This window comes from Grampus griseus (assembly GCF_964374135.1).
Source record: "Grampus griseus genome assembly, chromosome: X".
Taxonomy (NCBI): domain Eukaryota; kingdom Metazoa; phylum Chordata; class Mammalia; order Artiodactyla; family Delphinidae; genus Grampus; species Grampus griseus.
Genome location: NC_138999.1, coordinates 6,896,294 through 6,919,022, shown reverse-complemented (window position 1 = coordinate 6,919,022; position 22,729 = coordinate 6,896,294). Strand labels below are relative to the sequence as shown.

General features: G+C 48.8%; 1 protein-coding gene across 3 annotated transcripts in view; it reads right to left on the bottom strand.

The window, feature by feature from the left end:
* The window catches only part of TBL1X (transducin beta like 1 X-linked), a 229,793-nt gene that overhangs the window by 43,992 nt on the left and 163,072 nt on the right, over positions 1 to 22,729 (bottom strand). For all 3 annotated transcript variants that reach the window (XM_082680773.1, XM_082680771.1, XM_082680772.1), the window contains one exon: positions 11,056 to 11,174. In XM_082680773.1, the coding sequence (XP_082536899.1) occupies positions 11,056 to 11,113 (58 nt within the window). In that variant the 5' untranslated portion in view covers positions 11,114 to 11,174. The remainder of the gene's footprint in view (positions 1 to 11,055; positions 11,175 to 22,729) is intronic.

The window sequence follows — 22,729 nt, the reverse complement described above, 5'->3', positions numbered from 1 at the left end:
TTTTCCTTTATGATTTCTAAAGCAAAGGCTACCATTACCTCAGAGAAATGCCTGTCTTTACCGTTTCATAAAGATTCTCTTTCTAAACAGGGACAACATTAGCAATGGAGAAGAGCCACTGCAGTCAAAAATATTTTTAGAGCCTCAGCTGAACAATAAGCCCTGAACTTGCGTTTAAATTAAGATAGTTGAACCATTAAAATGACTTCCCGAATCCGGGGAAACGTGTCTTGCATAAGAAGTCATTCCACGGTCCCAGGAAACACGGCGGAGCCTACTGGGTGATGTGTCAGCTGCTGGGATTACAGAGGGCAATGCCGCTTAATCATTTTTGGAGATGCAATTATTCAAAAATATTAAGAGGAACACCCTTTTCCTGGTTATCTAAACTCCTCATTAGGAGTCCAAAGCACCCCCCCAAACCGAAAACAAAACCCAGACTGAAGACTGCTACTCCCGATTATTTTATTATCTGCTAGAGAATGGTGCTGGCAGACTTCCCTCTTCCTCGAGTGGAAAAATACCCTGGAAAAAATTTAATAAAAACAGGGACTGCATTATGCTCACTCTTAAAGTCTACTTGAGTTCTGCAGCAGAAGGAATCAAAATGCAGCCCAAGAAGACGATAGAGTGAGAAAATAAGAATCCCATTACAACTCCACTTTCCAATAAAAACTAACTGGAAGAAGAAACATCCCACAGCTCAAGGATGTGTATCAGGGGTTCTCAACTGGAGATGATTCTGAGATGAGGGGTTGAGAACCCCTCAACCCCTCCAGTTGAGGGGTTCTCAACTGGAGATGATTCTGCCAAATAGCCAGGGGACATTTGGCAAAGTGGAGACATTTTTGGCTGTAACACGGGAGGGTGGGGAAGCGTTGCTGTCATCCAGTGGGTGGAGACCAGGGATGCGGTTTAACAACCTACAATACCAGACAGCCGCACCGGCAAAGAACAACCCGCCCCAAATGTCAACAGTGCTGCGGCTGAGAAACCCTGGCTCTTCCTGACTGCCAGGAGAGGCTGACAGTCTTTTGATACTGCACGCTCCTGTGGCCATTCAGAATATCTCCAGAGATTAAGACCCTCAACTCTGCCCACCTAATAGAATTCTTCAAGCTAAAGACCATGAGGGGATATTTAACAACCTCGTACAACACTGGAAAAGGGATGAGGAACACTGCATAGACTTTTATCCTCCCCGTAAAAATACAGCCCGTCCAGTACCTATGGTCCCAATCAAATGCAGAATTGCTTCTCACGACAATTACCCAGGAGGAGACGGCCAGGTGAGCACGGCACCGAGTTTGCTGAGTTCCCAAGGAAGCAAAAACTCGTGCTATGTACACATGACCACTGCCGTTCACCTTCAGATGACCTTTCTTTATTTTTTCTGTTTCCAAAAGCCCCAGAAGGTGAGTGTGGCTATCCACTTCTTAGTTAATACAGCTATTAGTGGAATCCGAGTAAAACAGACACCCCATCAAAACCTAGGCCTAGGGGCTTCCCTGGTGGTGCAGTGGTTGAGAGTCCGCCTGCCAATGCAGGGGACACGGGTTCGTGCCCCGGTCCGGGAAGATCCCACACGCTGCGGAGCGGCTGGGCCCGTGAGCCATGGCCACTGAGACTGCGTGTCCGGAGCCTGTGCGCCGCAAAGGGAGAGGCCACAACAGTGAGAGGCCCACGTACCGAAAACAACAACAACAACAACAAAACCCTAGGCCTGCACAATGGCTAATGACCTGCAAATTCTAATTAAAATTTCTCGGCCTCGATTGTATTACTGACCTCTCTCTCTCTCTCACACACACACACACACAGCTCTGCAGACCATGGAAGTGCAAAATTATCACTCCTGTTTAATTTTTTTGTTTAATAATTTCAAGATTATCATGGACTGACGGGAAGTTGTGAAAACAGTGGAGTCCTGTGTGCCTTTCAGCCAGCCTCCCCCAATGGTGACATCTCATCTCGCCCTAGGACAATATCAAAACCGAGAAGTTACATCCAACCAACTGGTCACCTGACTGCAAACCTTCTCCAGGTTTCGCCATTTCTGACCTGTGCGTGTGCGCACGCGCATCACCTACGCACGTAGCGTGTAAGATTTTATCCCATGTGTCCATGTGTGATCATCTCTGCGGTCAAGACGCAGAGCTCTTTCATCAGCATGAAAGAACTCCCCCACAGCAGCCCTGTGCAGGTGGCCCAGCCACCCGACGCCCGGCAGTCATCTCTGCAGGCTTGCCCTTTTCAGAGCACTCTACAAAAGGAACCGCACAGTCTGCGGCCTTTGACGATGGCTTGTGGTTTCCAGCACATCTCCTTGGAGACTCACCCAGGCTGTGTCATGTATCGATAATTCGTTCCCACTTATTGCTGAGTGGGACTCTGGGATATGGACATATCACAATCTGCTGAGCCAATCACAGACATTTGGGAAATCTCCAGTATACTGCTATTGCAAAACATGCTGTTTTCAGCATTATTTTTAAAAAATAATCAGATTTTTGTAGGATACCAACCTAGCTTAAAAATGACGCTACGTGTGCCAAGGACTCACCCCAAATGCTGTATGGTTCTATTAAGAAGCCTTTCAGTGTTAATAATGTTACTGTGGAATTTAAGTGGTTTCTTATCTTCCTTTTGAGACATATTTTCCAAACTCTGAAATACGCTATACAGAAAACTTACCTATAATGCTGTGATTTATTTAAAAGTTGTGGTTATATATACATGACACAAATGCACTGTGTTACCTATTTGAAGTGTCCAGCTCAGTGGCATGAAACACATTCATACTGTTGTGCAACCATCCTCACCGTCCACCTCCAGAATCTGTTCATCTTCCCAAGCGGAGACTCCATCCCCTCCCCACACGAACTCCCCCTTCCCTCCTTCACCTGCCGGCACCCACCTTTCCGTCCGTGTGGACGTGACTCCTCCAGGGACCTCGTGTGAGTGGAATCGCGCAGGATCTGCCTTTTGTCCTGGCTTACTTCACTGAGTGCAGGGCCCTCAAGGTCCATCCCCGTGGGAGCACGGGTCCAAGTTGCCTTGCTTCGTAAGGCCGGGTAACATCCCACTGAATGGAGGAACCACACTGTGCTTCCCTCTCATCCGTCATGGACACTGGGTTGCTTCCACTGTGATTTTTTTTTTTTTTTTTGGGCTGTGTTGGGTCTTCGTTTCTGTGTGAGGGTTTTCTCCAGTTGCGGTGAGTGGGGACCACTCTTCATCGTGGTGCGCAGGCCTCTCACTGTCGTGGCCTCTCCCGTTGCAGAGCACGGGCTCCAGACACGCAGGCTCAGCAGTTGTGGCTCACGGGCTCCAGACGCGCAGGCTCAGCAGTTGTGGCTCACGGGCCTAGTCGCTCCGCGGCACGTGGGATCCTCCCAGACCAAGGCTCGAACCCGTGTCCCCTGAATCGGCAGGCAGATTCCCAACCACTGTGCCACCAGGGAAGCCCCCACTGTGATTTTTTTTTTTTTTTTTTTTTGCGGTATGCGGGCCTCTCACTGCTGTGGCCTCTCCCGTTGCGGAGCACAGGCTCCGGACGCGCAGGCTCAGCGGCCATGGCTCACGGGCCCAGCCGCTCCGCGGCATGTGGGATCTTCCCGGACCGGGACACCAACCCGTGTCACCTGCATTGGCAGGCGGACTCTCAACCACTGCGCCACCAGGGAAGCCCCTCACTGTGATTTTTTTAAGGAACATTTTACTGCCCTCTCAAGGCTGAAGCTCATCTTTTCCATTGGGTTCTCCAAGACATCACCCCTCCTTACTACAGCAGCTCACAAATCTGAGATGAGCAGCTGGGGACAGACAGGACACTTAATGCAAACTGCTCCATCTTTAGTTGAGCAGAGATTCCAATATAATTAAACCAGAGGCCGGCAGAAGGGTATTGGTGATTTCTGACATGACTGACAGCTCCCTGCTCAGAGTGTCAATGGCCTCAGAGAAGTGTCTGCTCTACTGCTGGACTGAAACTCCCAGGAACCCTTCTTGAATCCAGAATGGTTGGATTAAGACACACTCGTTCACAGGCCCCAAGTCACCTGGGGCTTTTTCAGAGGGGACCTCTTCACCCTCGCAGTCAGATGTGTGTTATTTCTCTCCTAACAGAAGCTCCATGAAGTGAATGAGAAATGTCATCTCAGTTCCGTTTACAACCTTTAGAGCCTGGCTACACAGTATTTCCCGCTCCTCCTTACGTGCAAGGATGATATGTAACACATAACTGTGTACATTATGTAACATCCATGTACATTATGTAAATCACAGGAAACATGGTTGACTCCACCTGGCCAGTCACATGAGTGCAGGTATCGCGGCTCCTTAGGAAAATGGTACCTGCCTGGGGTGCAGACTTTTACTTTTTTTTTTTTTTTGGTGGTACGCGGGCCTCTCACTGTTGTGGCCTCTCCCGTTGTGGAGCACAGGCTCCGGACGCGCAGGCTCAGCGGTCATGGCTCACGGGCCCAGCCGCTCCGCGGCATGTGGGATCCTCCCGGACCGCGGCACGAACCTGCGTCCCCTGCATCGGCAGGCGGACTCCCAACCCCTGCGCCACCAAGGAAGCCCCAGACTTTTACTTTTGAAAACCACTGATGTTCCTCTCAGAATAAGGCACCTACGGCAATGCTAATATAGGCAAAACATATGTGTAATAGATTGGCCTCTCGACCACGCATCATGACAGATCAGAAAGTAAATTCCAGCGTATGAGGAGTTTTCAATCCTACTGGGAAGTCTTTAAATCTCTACAATGAAGAAAGAAGTTCACCATCCTGCTGATTTGTGATATATGATAAATGAATTTCTACCATCTATCATAATGATAAGCTCCTCTTACCGTCTAAAATGTTAAAAAAAACAGCCACTGGGGACACGCAGCCAGGTAACACACCCGCACCTGGCAAAACGTTAGGGAAACAACTTCTCACTTGTGTTCCTTGTTCACTGTTACGGTTACCACCACAGTCGTCAAGTGGTTTTGATTAAGCCTGTCTGTTCTTCCTGATGTGCAAATGTCAGTCACAAAACTCACAGTAGAGAAACACTTCCCCAAGTTTCAATGACATTAATACCTTGGGTGTGTAGTCAAATCAACGCATGGAAACTTTTAGCATCTGCCCTACCTGGGGCCCTGCCGGTCGGAATCCTGCTATCTACCTGGAAGCCGGCCCAGACGGACATATGTCCTGCCCACACGCTCGGTCTTACCCACTGGAGGGCTGGCCAGGCTGCGGAGTTTCCTAGTTTCCCACAGAAAGGTGCCTGCTTAAGGAGGAGCCGGTGTGCACGGGTGGACGTTCTCTCACTCAGCAGATCTGGGGAAACCGTGACCCCGGTACAGGCTCACGAAGGCTAATTTTAAATCCTGAGAGGAAGCGTAAAACTTCATCAGTATCCTGTAGATATATCTGCGGGGGACAGTGTCCTTTTCCTTACTTCCCAACATGTCCTGCGCCCCAGGCACCAATGAGCTCTACAACTCGAATCAAACCTATAAAACCACGGATGGCTGTGAAGTGCCTCGCTGCCGAGTGGGACAGAAGAGGATGTGGTGGCTTCTGATAAACTAAACCCACACTTGCCACTCGGCCAAGCAATCCCACTCCCAGATACCAACCCAAGAGAAATGAAAGCCCACATACAACAAAAGCCTGTACGCAAACGTTTGTGGCAGCCTTGGCTGTAATCGTCAAAACCTGGGGACAACTCAAATGTTCTCACACAGGACAAAGGACTAACTGCCCTGCATCCCTAAAATGGAATATGATGTAGCAATAAAGAAGGAACTACTGATGTACGCACCAGTGTGAACGAACGTCAAACGCACCGAGAGAGGCCAGACCGTCAAGGCTCCCTGCTGGAAGATTCCACTCCTAAAACATTCTCGCAGAGGCAAAACTACAGGGACAGGAAGCAGAGAGGTGCTTGCCAGGGGCTGCAGTGGGGGGAAGGGCCACAGGGGACTTTTTGGGGTGATGGAGCTGTTCCGTATCTTGATTGTGCTGGTGGTTACACAACTGTAAACGTTTGGCAAACACTGCAAATCTGTACTCCAAAAAGGATGAATTTTATGGCATGAAAATTATACCTTACATTAAAAAAAAAAGAGAGAAAGAAAAAGAAAAAGATGGTACAGATGAGGGTGGGGAGGGGAGAAGCAGCCACATCTAACAAGGAAAGGTCATGTCTGTCTTCTCCAAGGCTGCCAACTGAGATGAATGAGAAAAAGGTCTTGTCATCGTTTAACGTCATGGAGAATCTGGCCCCAAACCCCCAGACCTTCTCTCCTTTCCAGAATTAATGGTGACATTGACCCAGCTCCATATGAGACCATCTTTCCCTCCATCCGTCATGGAGCTGGTCCTGTGCACACGACATAACAAAGACACTCGAGCTTGTTTGTGACAGATCTCCAAACCCATTCATTGAGCTCCTTCACCAGAGCCTTGGCAACTCCTGGCAGGTAACCCCCCTGGTTGTGTAAAGAGCTGCCTGCCACCAACGCTAGCGTCCACTGGGTCCCTGCCTCACTGGATCTGGGAGAACAAATTTTCTTTATAATTTAGATTTGAGGATGAGGCCCCAGAGGAAGTATTTAATATGCCTACAGAGACTCACTCATCGGATGTCCTCACTTCTCATACCGACGCCGGGCTCCGCCACTGTATTCACGAAGAGCAGCGCGGAGGAACTCACGGTTCGCCCAGCGTTTGGAGGGGCTGCTCGCAGAAGCCCAGGCAGGCTGACACGCATGCACACTGAAAGAGCATGGAAAACACCGAGCAGCTCAGAGAGGCTGTGCCTCCTTAAACAGGTTGTTCATTGTTCGAACCTGGAGTTGTTTTACAGAGACAGCCCTGTGTCAGCACAAGACAAGAACCCATCTCCAGGATGACCTTGGAACCAAGAATCTTCAGTCTGTGGAACTCAGAGAACAGAAACGTTGCCACCAGAGCCCTTCGTGAAGCAAGAGACCCTTCCGTAAGGAAAACCTGGCTTCCAGCAGCGCGAGGAGCTTGTACGGGCTGACTGGAGACTAGCCCGTCAGCTTCCAAGTTCAAAACTCCCCCAGCCCTTTGAGTTTTGCCCCAAACCCTGGATCAGGGAGACAGATGTGAGTCCTGGCAGGTTGACCTCGCAAAAGACCTCCTTCTTCTCTCAAAAGCTGGTGACACAGTACTGGCTTATATGCGTGCTGGGCAGTGAGCCTTTGCTCGGATCGTGAAGGGAACTTACGGGCTGCGTGGCAAAGACGCTCTGCCACAATCTGCTTCTTAAAAGTTGCCCAGACGGCAGATCTGACCACACGACTAACCCCTGTAAGGCAGAGGCCAACGGACTCCTAGCCCTCAAAACTGGACTACTGGTAACTCATGCAAAAACCAACTGAGCCACTCTGGTGCCAGAGCTGGTCAAAATCTCCTCCTGCTGAGTTGAAAAGCCTTGCTTACTAACTAACCAGCTTCACGTATCAGGCTGCCATGAAGCGCACCTGTGAGATGTCACAAATCAATAGTGTTTAGGGAGTGCTTTCTACGGGCACGGCCCTTGCTTCAGACAACGAACGGTGACAAGAAGCCTTGAAGGAAAAGGCTGTGGAATATATACACAGCTGGGTGAAGGTCAGGGAGGAGTCCCAGATGATACGGTCAGGGAAGAGTCCCAGATGATACGAACTCTGCCTCTTGAGGGCAGAAACACAAAACAAGCCCATGTTCAAGATTCTTTCCTGAGTTTGCAGAGATGAGATGTGGATTCCCACAACACTTTCAGGAAAGTATCATTTCAATACCCTGCCTTCCTGCTATCTGGGGGGATGAATGTTCTGTCGGTTATCTTACTTGCAGCCGAAAGCATCCTACCTGATATGTGACACGTTTAGTGCAGGACTCTCTGCATCGGCTCAGGCCGCAGGACCAGGAGTGCCCGTGGTTGCAGGGAACTTGTCCCTCGGGGCGGGGGGGGGGACCTCTGAGTCTGTTCCTGGTTGTGAGGTGATGAGCAGATCTACCAGAGAACCAGGGGTCTGCCTCACTGCGGGGTCCTCACCACCTACCATCTCCGTCCTCCTCCACGCCCACTTTCTTCTACACACAACCTGAGGATGAAGATTACTGAAGACGCCACAACAGAGAACTTTCAACCTCTAGCAGAGAAGCCACGCTGGGAGGGGTTGAGGAATGAATCACTTGTCACAATACAGGACTTAGTTAGCTTTAATGCATTTGACGGTGGTAAAGGAGAGAGAGCACAGATACTTAATCAAGAGACTTTTTTCTTTCTTTTTTCTTTTTTTTTAAAATTAGAAAGGAGACATTGACAGGCCAAGGAGAAGGTGCTCCTGGCACTTGGTGGGTGCTCAATAAACATACGCTTAACCAAAGCTTGAGATTTGAGATAAACATGTACAACAACCCCCAAATGAACACTTACACCTTAGGCATTTCTTCTCTGGGGCATGTCCTCGTGGGGTACTCGAGTCAGTCGTCAGAGGAAGACAGAGTCATCTCTTAACTCCTCACTCAACCTATGGGACTTTCTCTAGGGAGTCTGACAAATCAGGACAGCAGTTCAGCAGACGTTACATGCAATCAGCGTTGATGAAATTCTATACATTGCTGTCTCCCAAGTCTCCCTCTCAGTTGCCTGGTTACAGAAACTTTATCAACAAATGTGAGACAAATGTAAACAGACACCAAAAAAGGAAGTTTCGCCTTTCTGGGGGAGGAATGGAGATTTCTGTGTTTACTCAAAGAGGTCCACAACGCTCTTGCCCCACGGCCCGGGAGAAACCTTTCTCTGGGTTACACGAAAGCTTTCTTTCGCACCCTTGATTCTCCCCGCTGTGCGCAGACGGAGGCGGGAATTGTAGCCTGTCATTGGTTCACACATTGTGACTGTGCTTTTACCTTCATCCTATCTTTGGGAGGAGGTGTTTCTAAAAGGGAAGAATCCCAAATGCAATGCTGGAAATCTACAGGGAGACAGGGTGGGGTACATGGAATTTTCACTTGCAATCGTTTCTGGGAATCTATCAGATCAGTGCTAGGGGAACACTTGTACTGCAGCTGAGATTCCCTGGTTAAGTTCTGAGGTTAAGGCATCAGAGCAGTGGTGGTGATTGCCCTGGTTTACAGGGGGAGGCAGTGCCTATTTTGTTTTGCTTATCCATTTTTTATACTATGTTCTGGCAAAAGCTAATCCAAATGTTCGAGTGTATATGTAGAAAGAACGTGTACTTTCCACGACTAATTCTAGCTGGGGTCGCTGCAGAAAGAGAGAGCCAGGCTTGGTGGGGAGAGGTTTATTTATAACATGCTACATGCCCGATGTATTTCATCCCTTTTGCCCAGAATAACCTTTTTTTTTTTCCTAATTTATTTATTTAATTTTTCGGCTGCGTTTGGGTCTTTGTTGCTCTGAGCAGGCTTTTCTCTAGTTGCGGAGAATGCGGGCGACTCTTCCTCGTGGTGCACGGGCTTCTCACTGCGGTGGCTTCTCTTGTTGCAGAGCACCGGCTCTAGGCGCTGTGGGCTTCAGTTGTTGCAGCATGCAGGCTCAGTAGTTGTGGCTCGTGGCTCTAGAGCGCAGGCTCAATAGTTGTGGCGCACGTGCTCAGCTGCTCCGCAGCATGTCGGATCTTCCTGGACCAGGGCTCAAACCCATGTCCCCTGCACTGGCAGGCGGATTCTTAACCACTGCGCCACCAGGGAAGCCCCAGGATAACCGTTTTTCCAATGGGTAAATAATGTGTTCAAGAATAAGAATCGAGCCATTTGGTTTGCCTTCAAGGCCTGCCCATCGCACCCTTCTGGGCTGACCCTGAAAGAGCCCGTCCCAGGGGCCCACAGTTGGTTCACCCTGAGTCCTAGCACGTGTGTTTCTGGCAAGTGGGACCTGGGAATTGGCTTCCTTCTTGAAAAATCAAGTTGCAGAATATATAAAACATGACACCAAGTGTATAAAGCTTAAATGTGTGCAGAGCAAACTGTTATAGGTTGAACTGTCCCCTCAAATTCACATGTTGAAGTCCTACCCCCCAGCACTCCTCAGAATGTGACGTTATTTGGAAAAAGGCTTACTGCAGATGTAATTAGTTAAGATGAGGTCGTACTGGAACACCATGAGCCCCTAATCCAATATGACTGTGTCTTTACAAAAGGAGAAACCTGACAAGTTTAGACAGAGGTACATGCAGAGGGAGAATGCCACGGGAAGGTGCAGGTATGTATCAGGGGAGGATGCACCTACAGGCCAAGGAGAGCCAAAGACAGCCGGGAAAGCACCAGAAGCTGGGAGAGAGGCTGGGACAGACGCCACCACAGCCCTCAGAAGGAGCCACGCCAGCTGACACCTGGCTTTGAGACCGCTATCCTGCAGAACACTGAGACGATATATTTCTGTTCAAGCCACCCCACCAAATCACCCCACCCCCATATAAATACACCATATGTACACACCAGCCCACAAATGCCCTCCCTGTGCTGGAGGCCAGGAACCCCAAATCACCCCACCTCCATATAAACACACCATATGTACACACCAGCCCACTAATGCCCTCCCTGTGCTGGGGGCCAGGAACCCCAAATCACCCCACCCCCATATATACACACCATATGTACACACCAGCCCATAAATGCCCTCCCTGTGCTGGGGGCCAGGAACCCCAAATCACCCCACCCCCATATATACACACCATATGTACACACCAGCCCATAAATGCCCTCCCTGTGCTGGGGGCCAGGAACCCCAAATCACCTCCGCCCCTCACCGTATCTATCACAACTGCTCTTGATCTTAATTCCAACCTGATTTCACGTGAACAGAAACGTCAGGGGAAAGAACATACTGCCTCATCCCGCCCCCGGAATGCGACGGCCCCAGAACCTTCTCCTCCCTCCTGTAATCCTCTGAACAAGAGTGTTCTGAGCTCTTCTTTTTCTATAGCCTGAGTGTTCGACCAGTGCATGGTTGCTCGCCTTGCACTTGGCATGTGGAAGATGATTTCCTACGGACAGGAAGTCTCCGTCTTACCTGACTCCTGGAGATAGCGATACACCAGAAAGTTCACCTCGTCACTGGTTATGCTCATCTTAGCCTCACCTCGCGGCGATGAGGTCTTTACGAAGCGGGGGCCACCTTCTGTGAGAACGCTGAGAGGAGAAAGTGGAAGAGAGTTTTGAAGCACTGCTTGTAGTTTTTTTTTTTTTTTTACTGCATTCTTTCTGAGATGATTAAAAAATACAATACTCAGGATGTTGTCCGTGTCAAGGTAATTAATGCCTGATCCGTGTTGTATTTCGTGATTACATAAAGATTTTATATTTGTGTGTGTGTGTGTGCATGTATATATAGACACATTCATACAGGTGAAAGTTTTCCCAAAAAAGATGAGTTGGTGTATTTTATAAACGCTGGGATGGACTCATATATAAACCACTAATGGAGACAAACTCAGGGACCACAGAGAATGAGAACGAACACTGATTTTTTTTTTTTTTTTTTTTTTTTGCTGTACGCGGTCCTCTCACTGTCGTGGCCTCTCCCGTTGCGGAGCACAGGCTCCGGACGCGCAGGCTCAGTGGCCATGGCTCACGGGCCTAGCCGCTCCGCGGCATGTGGGATCCTCCCGGACCGGGGCACGAACCCACGTCCCCTGCATCGGCAGGCAGACTCTCAACCACTGCGCCACCGGGGAAGCCCCGAAACACTGATTTTTTTATTCACTAAAGTGTGAGTTATGATCACAACGCAGTCGACAGCGAGCTTGAACGGAATCCCGATGCGCAGTAGGACAGACGCGGCTGCCTTCGATGCCGCCCTTCCCTAGACAGATGGGGAAGACGACCGGGTAGGCCAGCAGGCACGTCGACACCCCCAGGCAGGGCGACCATATGGTCTGGAAAACACCTGTGGCTCTGAAGCAGCGAATAATCATAACACCTTCCACTGATAAAAGTTCAGTGATGAACTTGACCGTCACTGAACCTACAGGGTGCACATGGCCGAGAAGGCAGACACACATCAGTGCGGAGCTAAGTCAGCGTATGTGTCACCCTGACATGACTTCTACACAGAGGCCAGGTGTCAGGAAGCCAGCCCATGGGCACAGAGAGCACCTACATCGTTTGTGTTTTGCCACAGAACTGGCTGCGTCAGTCTGGCCGAGACCGCAGTACTGGAAGGCACGTAGAAACCTGGGGGAGGAGTGAGGGGATGATGAGAACTTCGGAAGCCTCTGTGTCTGAGGCAGACAAGAAGAGCGAGCCTTATTTTCTTCACAATCCTACGTCAGACCTATGAGCACCCTGGCCCAAAGAGGACCGAAGTCACTCAAATAGAACTCTTGTACCCACAGACAGAGCAGAATTCACACGTGTGCAAGAGCATTCACTCCAAATGGCAGTGGCCAAGAAGGGCCGCAGCTTCCTTCAGTTGTGTCGTCAATACTGAACATTTCAGGCTGTTTGGGAACTGTCTTCAGAGTCCACGCCATATATTTTCAGGCAGCTTTATGGTGGCAAATCTTTCATTATTGAATTACAATTAAATTTCCATTTGTTTAGAACAAGGTAAAAGGACAAAACGCACATTTCAAGTTGGGAGGATTTGAATTAAAGGTTGTCATAATGGACACACCCCACGATGGCCCCCCAATGAGTCCCACCTGATATAATCCCCTCCCTTCCAGTGTGGGCAGGACCTATGACTCCCTTTTACCACACAGAATATGTCAAAGGAGACGGATGCCACACCCTGGTTAGGTTATATGGCAAGGATGACCGGATGTCACTCCTACAATTGTTACATTACATTGTATAAGACTCTTAGTGGACTAGAGAAAGACGCTCCTACCGGCCTTCACACGAACCACCCAGGGAACCAAGGGCAGTCTTTAGCAAGCTGTGCGCCTCAGTCCTACAACCACAAGAAAACTGAGTTCTGCCAACAGTGTGGGCTTGGAAGAAGACCCTTCCCTTCTCAGCTCTAAATAAGGATGCAGCCCAGCTACCACGTGGCTGCAGCCTCTGGAGACCCTGTGCAGAGGAGCCCCGCACGTGCCCGGTCTCCCAACCCTGGGAAACTGTGAGAGAATAAACGTGTTGTTTCTAGCTGCTGAACTTGTGGTCATTTGTTATGCAGCAGCAGATAACTAATGCAGTGGCCTCTTGGGACACTCCAGTTCTCACTTTGTCGTCTTAACAACAAGATTTTAATTTGTAGTTACCAGAATTTTGTCATGCAAAAATACTTATCTTCTTCACTTAATTAGGTGGTATTTCTGCACTTTTGTAGACACTGGAAAGAAAATTTGACGGTCAGAATATACATGTGTCCTGAGACGTCTGCTTGAACTCTGGGGAGCTCACACAGAGGATGGCATTAGGAAGATATCTGAGACTAAATAAAAAGCTATGAAATCAGAGCATATACAAGTAAAAAAATAAAACATTATTCAAGGGACAGAACAAATAATAACAGAGATGTGCACGGCAGAATAGTGTAGCTCTAAAGAGACTTTTGATGATCCTGAGTGGCAGTAATGACGGTGACTCAGTTCTCATGAGGAATTCAGTTTCAGGTTCTCTCTATGGTAAATGGTAAATGGTGGCGCCACTGGGATGTGATTAGGTCATGAGGGTGGAGCCCTCATGAATGGGTTAGTGCCCTTATAAAAAAGAGACCCCAGAGAGTTCTCCCTCTTTCTGCCATGTAAGAACACACTGTTGCACACTTAATAGACTACAGTATAGTGTAAACCTTACATGAAGGGAAGATGGTGTTATCTGGCCCTCACCAGATTCCAAATCTGCTGGTGTCTTGATCTTGGACTTCCAGCCTCCAGAACTGTGAGAAATAAATGTTTGTTGTTTAGGCTGTCCAGTTTATGGTACTGTGTTATAGCAGCCTGAATGGACTCAGACACCACCCCTAACTCCCTTTTACTGTCATTTTGAGTACTTATAAACAGTGAAATCTAATCTAACCAACAGGGTCTCTCAGCCTCAGGGAGTTTGACTTGGGGCCAGACGATTCTCTGTTAGGAGAACGCTCTGCACACTGTAGGATGTTTAGCAGCGTCCCTGGCCTCTTCTCACTAGACTAGACGCCAGCACAACCTCCCCTCCATCCCCTACGGTTGTGATGATCAAAAACACCCCCAGACATTGCCTAATATTACAAATTGCTAAACTGCTGCTGGCTGAGAACAACTGTTATACAGGAAAACTAAGCATTTTGTGTTTGAAATGAATTCCATTTATAAAATTGTAAGACACCGTGGAGCTAGCTCATAGACATTGCTTAATGAAACGGCCACACTACTAAAAAGGATCCTTAAAATGCACCAGAAGGGCTTGGCTTCTTCAAATAGTCTGTAAAATCTTTCCACAAAATCACATTTTCATAAGGAAAGTGCTGATTTTTGTCTTGCAGCATACAGATCTTCGTTTTCTAAGGAGAAAGTATTTGGATACATACGGACGACACCCCTGCACCCACAGCCTGGTTCACGTTCCCCACCCCACAAGTGTCTGTAATATATATTAGAAGTGTCTGCACAAGCGTTAGCACAGGACTCTGGAGCAAGAGCATTTAAGATCCTCCAGGGACGGGGAATTATGGACGCCTTCTGTTAGCCCGTTCCTCTGTTCTTCTTTAGGCATTAGCCTTTTTCCCAACTAAGAAAATTTCTGTTTAAGCTCTAGCTCTCTACTTTCTGATCCCAGATTCATCTTCTCTCTGAAATTTTAAGTTAGAATCCAAGATCAGAGTGTTTTCCCCAATATGGTATTAACTTCTTAAAGGATTTTTGATTTGTAAACAGCAGAGGAAAGAAAACAAAAACCATCCCCGGCCTGCGATAGAACCAGGGATGTCATACCATTTGGTCCACAAGAGTGTCATGTGTTTCTACTGACTGGTCCACCTCAACATAGGCACACCTGGAGGTATTGTGGTTCAGTTCCAGACCACAGCAATAAAGTGAGTCACAGGATTTTTTTCTGATTCCCCAGTGCATGTAAGAGGTTTCCATTATACTGTAGTCTATTAAGTGTGCAACAGTATTGTGTCTAAAAAAAGCTATATACCCTAATTAAAAAATTTATTGCTAAAAATGCTAACCAAAATCTGAGCCTTCAGTGAGCTGTAATCTTTTTGCACTAACATCAAAAATCACTGATCACGGGCTTCCCTGGTGGCGCAGTGGTTGAGAGTCCGCCTGCCGATGCAGGGGACGCGGGTTCGTGCCCCGGTCCGGGAGGATCCCACATGCCGCGGAGCGGCTGGGCCCGTGAGCCATGGCCGCTGAGCCTGCGCATCCGGAGCCTGTGCTGCGCAACGGGAGAGGCCACAACAGTGAGAGGCCCGCGTACCGCAAAAAAAAAAAAAAAAAAAAATCACTGATCACAAATCACCATAACAGATATAATAATAATGAAAAGTCTGAAATGGTGCAAGAACTACCCTAATGTGACACAGAGACACAAAGTAGCAAATGCTGTTGGAAAAACGGCGCCAGCTGACTTGCTCGCTGCAGGGCTGGCATCAACCTTCAATCTGTAAAAAACGCGATGTCTCCGAAGTACAACGTGGCATTTATGAGGTACGACTGTACACATGAGGTACATGTATGTACACATATGAGGTATGCCTATACATGTATTAATTTAAAAAAACTGATCTAGGGCTTCCCTGGTGGCGCAGTGGTTTAGAGTCCGCCTGCCGATGCAGGGGACGCGGGTTCGTGCCCCGGTCTGGGAAGATCCCACATGCCGCAGAGCGGCTGGGCCCGTGAGCCATGGCCGCTGAGCCTGCACGTCCGGAGCCTGTGCTCCGCAACGGGAGAGGCCACAACAGTGAGAGGCCCGCGTACCGCAAAAAACAAACAAAACAACAAAAAAAACTGATCTAATAATTGGATCAAAGTCTCCCCCACCAATAAAACACCTTCTTAAATTAAATGGCTTAAATTTCTTAAATGACTATTTCTTCTAAAACCTAACTAGTTCCAAAAAAAGGATTTACAGTGACCAGTGGACTGAAATGTGCATATATATTGTGAGACTATTCAATACACACCGGAGAACATTCTTTAAACCGACCATAAACCACAGCAACGTTCAATCCACGCCAACCTTTGGGTTTGATTACAGCAAAATCAAGAGAAACCAACGATTAACTGGTGTCTAACTGTGGCGCCTCTGAGCAAAGCGCTTGAAGGTGGCTGCTGTCATTTTACTGCGTCAACATCACTATTCTGACTCAAATGAGTAAAACGGCTGATCTTCACTTGGCAAAAGCTACTGCTTTAGACAAATTTCGTCAAGATCTACATAAGGCTGGGAAAAAAAGTTACCTATCCTCTTTTCTCCAAGACAAGAGCTCAATTTCCAGAGACAGATGTTAGAATAAAATCATGGATTTTTTAAAATCAGGGATTTTCTGTATAATTTCATGTATAATAAATAAACGTGCTGGTATTACAGTGCTATTCAAAGTTTCGGGGACGGGCGCGGGCTTCTCTACCCCAGACACAGACAGGTGAAATTTACGTCAGTGGCTCAATTCCCAGGTCTGGTGTTTTGTTTTGTTTTTTCAATTGTGTTAAAATATACACAACGTTTAATTTACCATCGTGACCATTCTGAAGTGCACAACCCGGTGGAGGCATTAAGGACATTCCTATTCCTGTGCAGCCACCCCCCACCTACCTCCACAACTTCTTCACCACCGCCAATGACCTCTGTCCCCAGTGAACACCACCTCCTTGTTCCCCCCTCCCCCAGGCCCCGGGAACCACTCTTCTGCCTCCTTTCTGTCTCTGTGAGTCTGAAATGAGAGCCACGTTCCATCTTGCAGGTGGGAAGGTGGTGTCTGTCAGTTCTGAAGCACTCGGCAACTGCAAATACTAGCACAGCCCTGACGCTCGCCATGGACTTTCTTCAATCACCATGAGGGCCGGACATTACTTCCTGCAAACACCTCTTCAGAAAGAAACGCTCTGTGACGAGAAGACCCCACGGTGAGAAGCCGCCACTCCTCACGGGAGACGAGCATGTGGACCCCAGTCTCGTGTTTACTGTAACCCCGCTGCAAATGGAAACAGGCAAATGCTTCACCCTGCTTTTCCCACACTTGAGATAAATGAGGTACAAAGCGATGATAGAAAAAATTACCAAGCGCCTACGATATTCAAGGCATGGTGACGGCAATGGCAGGATGAAACAAACTCAGATGCAGGCGCGCGCGCACACACACACACACACACACACACACACACCGCTTCCTTGAAGCTGTTAGTAAGATGTCTATGCAAATAACCTAAAGCCCCGCACCTATACCACAGGGTACTAAGAGGGACGGCAGCAGGGTTCCAGGGAAGGCGAGGTCAGGGAGAGGGAGGGAGGTCAGGGAGAGGGAGGAAGGTCAGGGAGAGGGAGAAGGTCAGGGAGAGGGAGAAGGTCAGGGAGAGGGAGGGAGGTCAGGGAGAGGGAGGGAGGTCAGGGAGAGGGAGGGAGGTCAGGGAGAGGGAGGAAGGTCAGGGAAGAGGGAGGGAGGTCAGGGAGAGGGAGGAAGGTCAGGGAGAGGGAGGAAGGTCAGGGAGAGGGAGGAAGGTCAGGGAGAGGGAGGAAGGTCAGGGAGAGGGAGGAAGGTCAGGGAGAGGGAGGAAGGTCAGGGAGAGGGAGGGAGGTCAGGGAAGAGGGAGGAAGGTCAGGGAAGAGGGAGGAAGGTCTGGGAGAGGGAGAAGGTGAATCCTCGACTGACGGACACAAGATCTGGCGGAGAAGTATGAAAAAGGAAGGAAAGGAAGGAGCTGTGTGTGGGGGTGGGGGTAACCTTCAAGGATGAACCAAGTGCTCCCTGGGACCCAGGGCGGGAAGATGGCCCTCTGTGCCGTCACTGTGGGCTGTGAGGTGGGGGAGAAGTTGGCCTGTGTCCTTTCTTCCAAGGATGGTCTTTGTGGGCACGTGATGTGGAGCTCGAAATGCCTGTACTGGCTGCAATAAAGCTGGGGTACACCAGGGTCATGGTTCTGGTGTCCGCGGACTTACTGGCTAGAGGTAAGGGAACTAACGTCCTGAGAGCCACAGAGGACAGCACAAAACGGAGGACTCGGGGGCCTCGTGGCTCAGAGCCAGGTGGCCCGATTCCTAATCATACCTCCATCCCTTTCTAGCTGTGGACTGCAGGGCGAGTCACGTGGCTCAGTTTTCCCTTCTCCAAACTGAGGATGACGAGAGCCGTTACACCCGGCAGAGGTGGTGAGGATGCACAGCTTTTATACGAACTCCCAGGTCAGGGCCCCGGGCACAGGAGAGACGTAGGACGGCTATTACTCCCACTCGGCTACCTGCGAGCATCCCCAAAGCAAAGAGCCCCCTGAAAGGGCCCGAGGAACACAGCACCCTTGCCAAAGTGATTCAGAGCTGGCAGCGGGTGACGCGTCAGCAGGCCAGCGGCAGGTCGAGAGCCCTTCCGAGAAAGCACCTCCCTCCATACCCGGCCCGGCACTTCCACCACGGAGACCCGGAGGGCCGGGTCTCACTGCAGCACCTCGCCGCCCTCCACTCCCGGCCCGGCACTCCCACCACGGAGACCCGGAGGGCCAGGTCTCACTGCAGCACCTCGCCGGCTTCCGGAGCCGGCCGTGGCCAGCTCAAGTCCTGACGACTCCCGTGGATGCCTTCCAACCTCCCCAGCTCTAGAATAAAGGAGAGCTTTTTCAGCACCGGCAGATCGTCCTCGGCCTCCAAAAGAAGGAAAAAAATTAAAAAGGGTTCTTAATTACTGCAATTGTGTTTATTCTCTTGCCTGACCCGGTTTTGATTCGAGGCACCTCCAGTCAGGTTGATTTGAGGTCTTTGGCGTTGTGAGTGTGCGAAAAAGAAATGACCGCCCTCACCGCGAGGTAAAGCTACACGTTCCCTCGCTGTTCTGCTTACGGAAGGAGGAAAAATTAGTGCGGACGGATGACATCCCTGGAGTTGCCCCACTGAAGATGAGTATTCCAACATAAGTACTAATTCGGGGTTAAATCCATCAGGAAGCTAAAGGGAAGCTTATTTATCATTATTACTTATAGTATTTCTCCTTTTCACGATCTAATTTCAAGGTGGCAAAAACTTCTATGACTCACAGTCCAGTTCACAAAGTAATTCAGTTGCAGGAGAAATGGTGTCTGAGGGTTTCGTTGTACTGAGTATGCACTTACAGTATTTAATATGCTCTCGTGCTCTGGGAAGGGAGAGCACTGCCCCCAAACAACAAAATCTTCACTGCTCTTTAATTATCTTAAAGGCTATAATCACAGGAGAGCTCCTTGAGAGCTGGCTCTGCTAGAGGAAGACAGAGAGGGCAAGCGCGTTCCCTGCCAACAGGAGGGGAGGCTGGTTCGGAAACAGTGAATTAAGCGCACAGCGATTACAGGGCGGGGGCCGTGGTGCTCGGCTGGTATCACTGGTGGCAGAAGTTTCTCTTTTAGCAATCTGTCCCATTATGAAATGTTCTCTTAAAATCCTTTAAAGCAGGGACGGAAGAAACTTTGTCTCATGTCTTGTCTCCGCTGTTAGTCTGCTGGCTTTCACGCTGGAAGAATCCATCTCTTAAAGTAATCTTCTGGACGAGGCCCAGGGTGCTTTGGGACTCGATTCCATGCAGACTGAGGACCGAGAGCCAGAGCAGCTGGAAAATCTGCTAGAAATGACCTCATCGTAACAAGGCACTTTCCTTCTCTCCGCATTTCACAAATTCTCTGCTGACTGGAACGCACTGGGTCTTACCTCCCTGCTCGCTTTATCCATAATGTTTTTCTCTCTTCAAACGGAAACTGAGTTTCCCGGTGGTCAGTTTAAGATGAGTTTTAATTTACGCACCAGCATTTACATATAAATTCTTCTGTACAATCTTGACGGGGATCCAGCTTCTTGTGGAGATGAAGCGGGCTTGTTTTATACGCTGCATATACCTGTTCTTCCGGCATAACTGTAACGAAGCCGATACGTAGCCACTGGAAGGACCGAAAGCTGTTTTGTTGTCCGATGACAGCATGAGTGAGATTCAATAAATTAAGGCACTTACAGTCGGACCCCGATTACAGGAGAATACATACATAGAAAAGATAGGGCGGGGAACAGGAAAATGTTAACAGTGGTTTTTTTTTTTAATAGACATATCTTCATTCACCAATGAGTATGTCTATTATTTTATGGTAAGAAAAGAAAAATCCCCCCAAAGGTAAGATTTTTCACTCATTTTACAGTTATATTTACTTACTTGGGAGTCAAATGGTCCAAAATTATAAATATAATCAAAGAACTATCATTTTATTATCAGAGTTCACAGGCCTAGCAGTGGAATTGCCATTTAAATATAAGAATGCACTAGTGTCGTAAGAAGCAGTCCTCAAAAGGATTTTCACGATGGGAGAAAATGTCCATGATACGGCGATACATGAAAAAAATAGGTTTCAGGATGGAACGTGCATGTCGCTAAATTTCATTTTGTACACGCACACAAAAGATACCCTCTAAAATATAAAAAAGATAATAAAATACACCCATCTCTCCAGGGTGCGATCACGCTGGAATTTTATCTGTGTGTGTGTGCGTGCCTTTCTGTAGCTTCCAAATTCTCTCCTATGAACGTGAACTGTTTTCATGTTCATTAAAATGTCATTAAAAGCTGGCAGCGTCTTCAGAAATCATCACTATGAGAGCAACCCAGCTGAGTAGGAAATAAAGCCGCAGGGTCGAGAGAGCAGAGAGAAGGGAGTCTTCTCGGGTTACGAAAATAATGCGGCGCTTCACAAAATCCAAAACATCCCCTGCGTGAGGCATTCAGAGAGGGTCCTTTCTGTGCCTGGCTGCCCTTCTGGGTTAATTAACGGCTGGCTGGGGCCTTGCATCCCAACCCTGTGTGCAGAGCCATGAAGGATGCTGACGTGACAAGAGAGGCGTCCCGTCCTGGAGTTACCGCCAAGACCACGTGCGCATCTCCAGAGCGGCCCCCGGGTCCTCTCGCAAACCCTCTGAGCCGCAAACCCTCCCCACCCTCCACTTCTCTGCCTGATCGGGAGGCAGACCCAGAAGGAAGCCTTCCTAAAAAATGTCCCACCCAGTAACAGCAAACCCCTGCTAAGAAAGTCTGCATCACGGAGCCAGACGATGCATGTAAGACCAATCGCACAGTTATCGTTTCAGTCTTCTCCCCTACACAGTGAAATGCCAGTTCAGGTACCCAAGATTTCAAAGCAAAGTGCCTTGGGAGACACAGACAGCCGCTGCTTCCACATAAGAGTAGTCTGTCTTCTTTTTCTAATGACTTGGGTCTTGTAAGCTAACGCTTCCGATTAATCTGTAAATTAACGTACAGATTTTAATTATCTCTAAGACTGAGAGGCGGCAATCGGATTGTTTACCATGTGCACTAGGCCCTCAGACAAATTTCAGCAATATGTACAGGCTGGTTATGAAACCTCTAAGACGCTGTGATTTTCACCCACATAACGCAGGATTTATTTGGGCCCTGATGATTCCCTTTTCTGCAGTAGGTGGAGTCGTAAGTGAGGTCATTTACTCATATAAGGTGACCTCCAGAGTTCTGAAAAATAAACCCTGTGGTTTTCTCCGTAGATGTTAAGGCGGGCGATGCCTTGCCCTTTGAGGTAGCCTGCCTGCGTCTCAAAAATCTTGGTGTTAAAGCGTATTTTGATGCTTAAATTTAAATGAATGACAACAACAACAAAAGTTTTAAAAGAAAAATACTTAAAGCATCGTGAACCCAAGCATCTGCTGAGAGTTCAATGAGTCTCATGTTATGTCGGCAAACGCAGGAACTCAGTCTTGTAGTCAAGTGCTCGCCATCTTAAATTTCCACAGCCACAGAACCGTTCAGATTAGAACACAAAATACAGCAGGGACAGTAGCAGTGAATCGGGTTCGTCACTCTCAGTACTCCGGACTTCGGGGAGCGCAGAAATCTCTGGGATGGGCTGCCCTGTGCACTGCAGAGCAGCACCCCTGGTCTCCACCCAGTCGATGCCAGAAGCTATCTCCCTGAAAAACATCTCCAGACGTGATCAAATGTCCCCTGGGGAGGGGCGGGGAACTGCCTAGGGCTGAGAACATCTGAGCAGCGGCGGTTACACAAGTCCAGAGCCGCCCTTCACATGGAAGGCCCTCAGATTCCTACAAGTCTCGATTCCCTGAGAATCTGCAGTGCTTTCGTCGAGGAACCACAACTTGGATGCTGGCCTAAGCACGCCACAGACCTTGCACAGTTGCACCTCGGATGTCCTCCAACTCAAAGGCTGCAGTCAGAAGAGGGAGAAATAACACAGGTGTGTTTCTCTAGGTCGAGGTGGGCTCACTGTGGCCCACAGGCCAATTCCCACCTGCAGCTGCATTCTGCAAAGACTGTGACCTATCGATAGCTTTTACATTTTTAAATGGTTGAAAAGGAAATCAAAACAATGCTATTTTGCCACCCATGAAACTGATATGACATTCAAATTCCAGTGGCCATCAGTGAAGTTTTGTTGGCGCTCAGCCACACTTGTTCATCTGCGTAAGATCGGTAGCCGCTCTCACACGACAAGGGCAGGACTGAGCGGCCGCAGCACAGACCACTGGCCCACAAAGCCTCAACTATCTACTCTCGAGCCCTGGACAGAAAAGGTCTGCCAACCTTGCTCTCCTGAAGATTT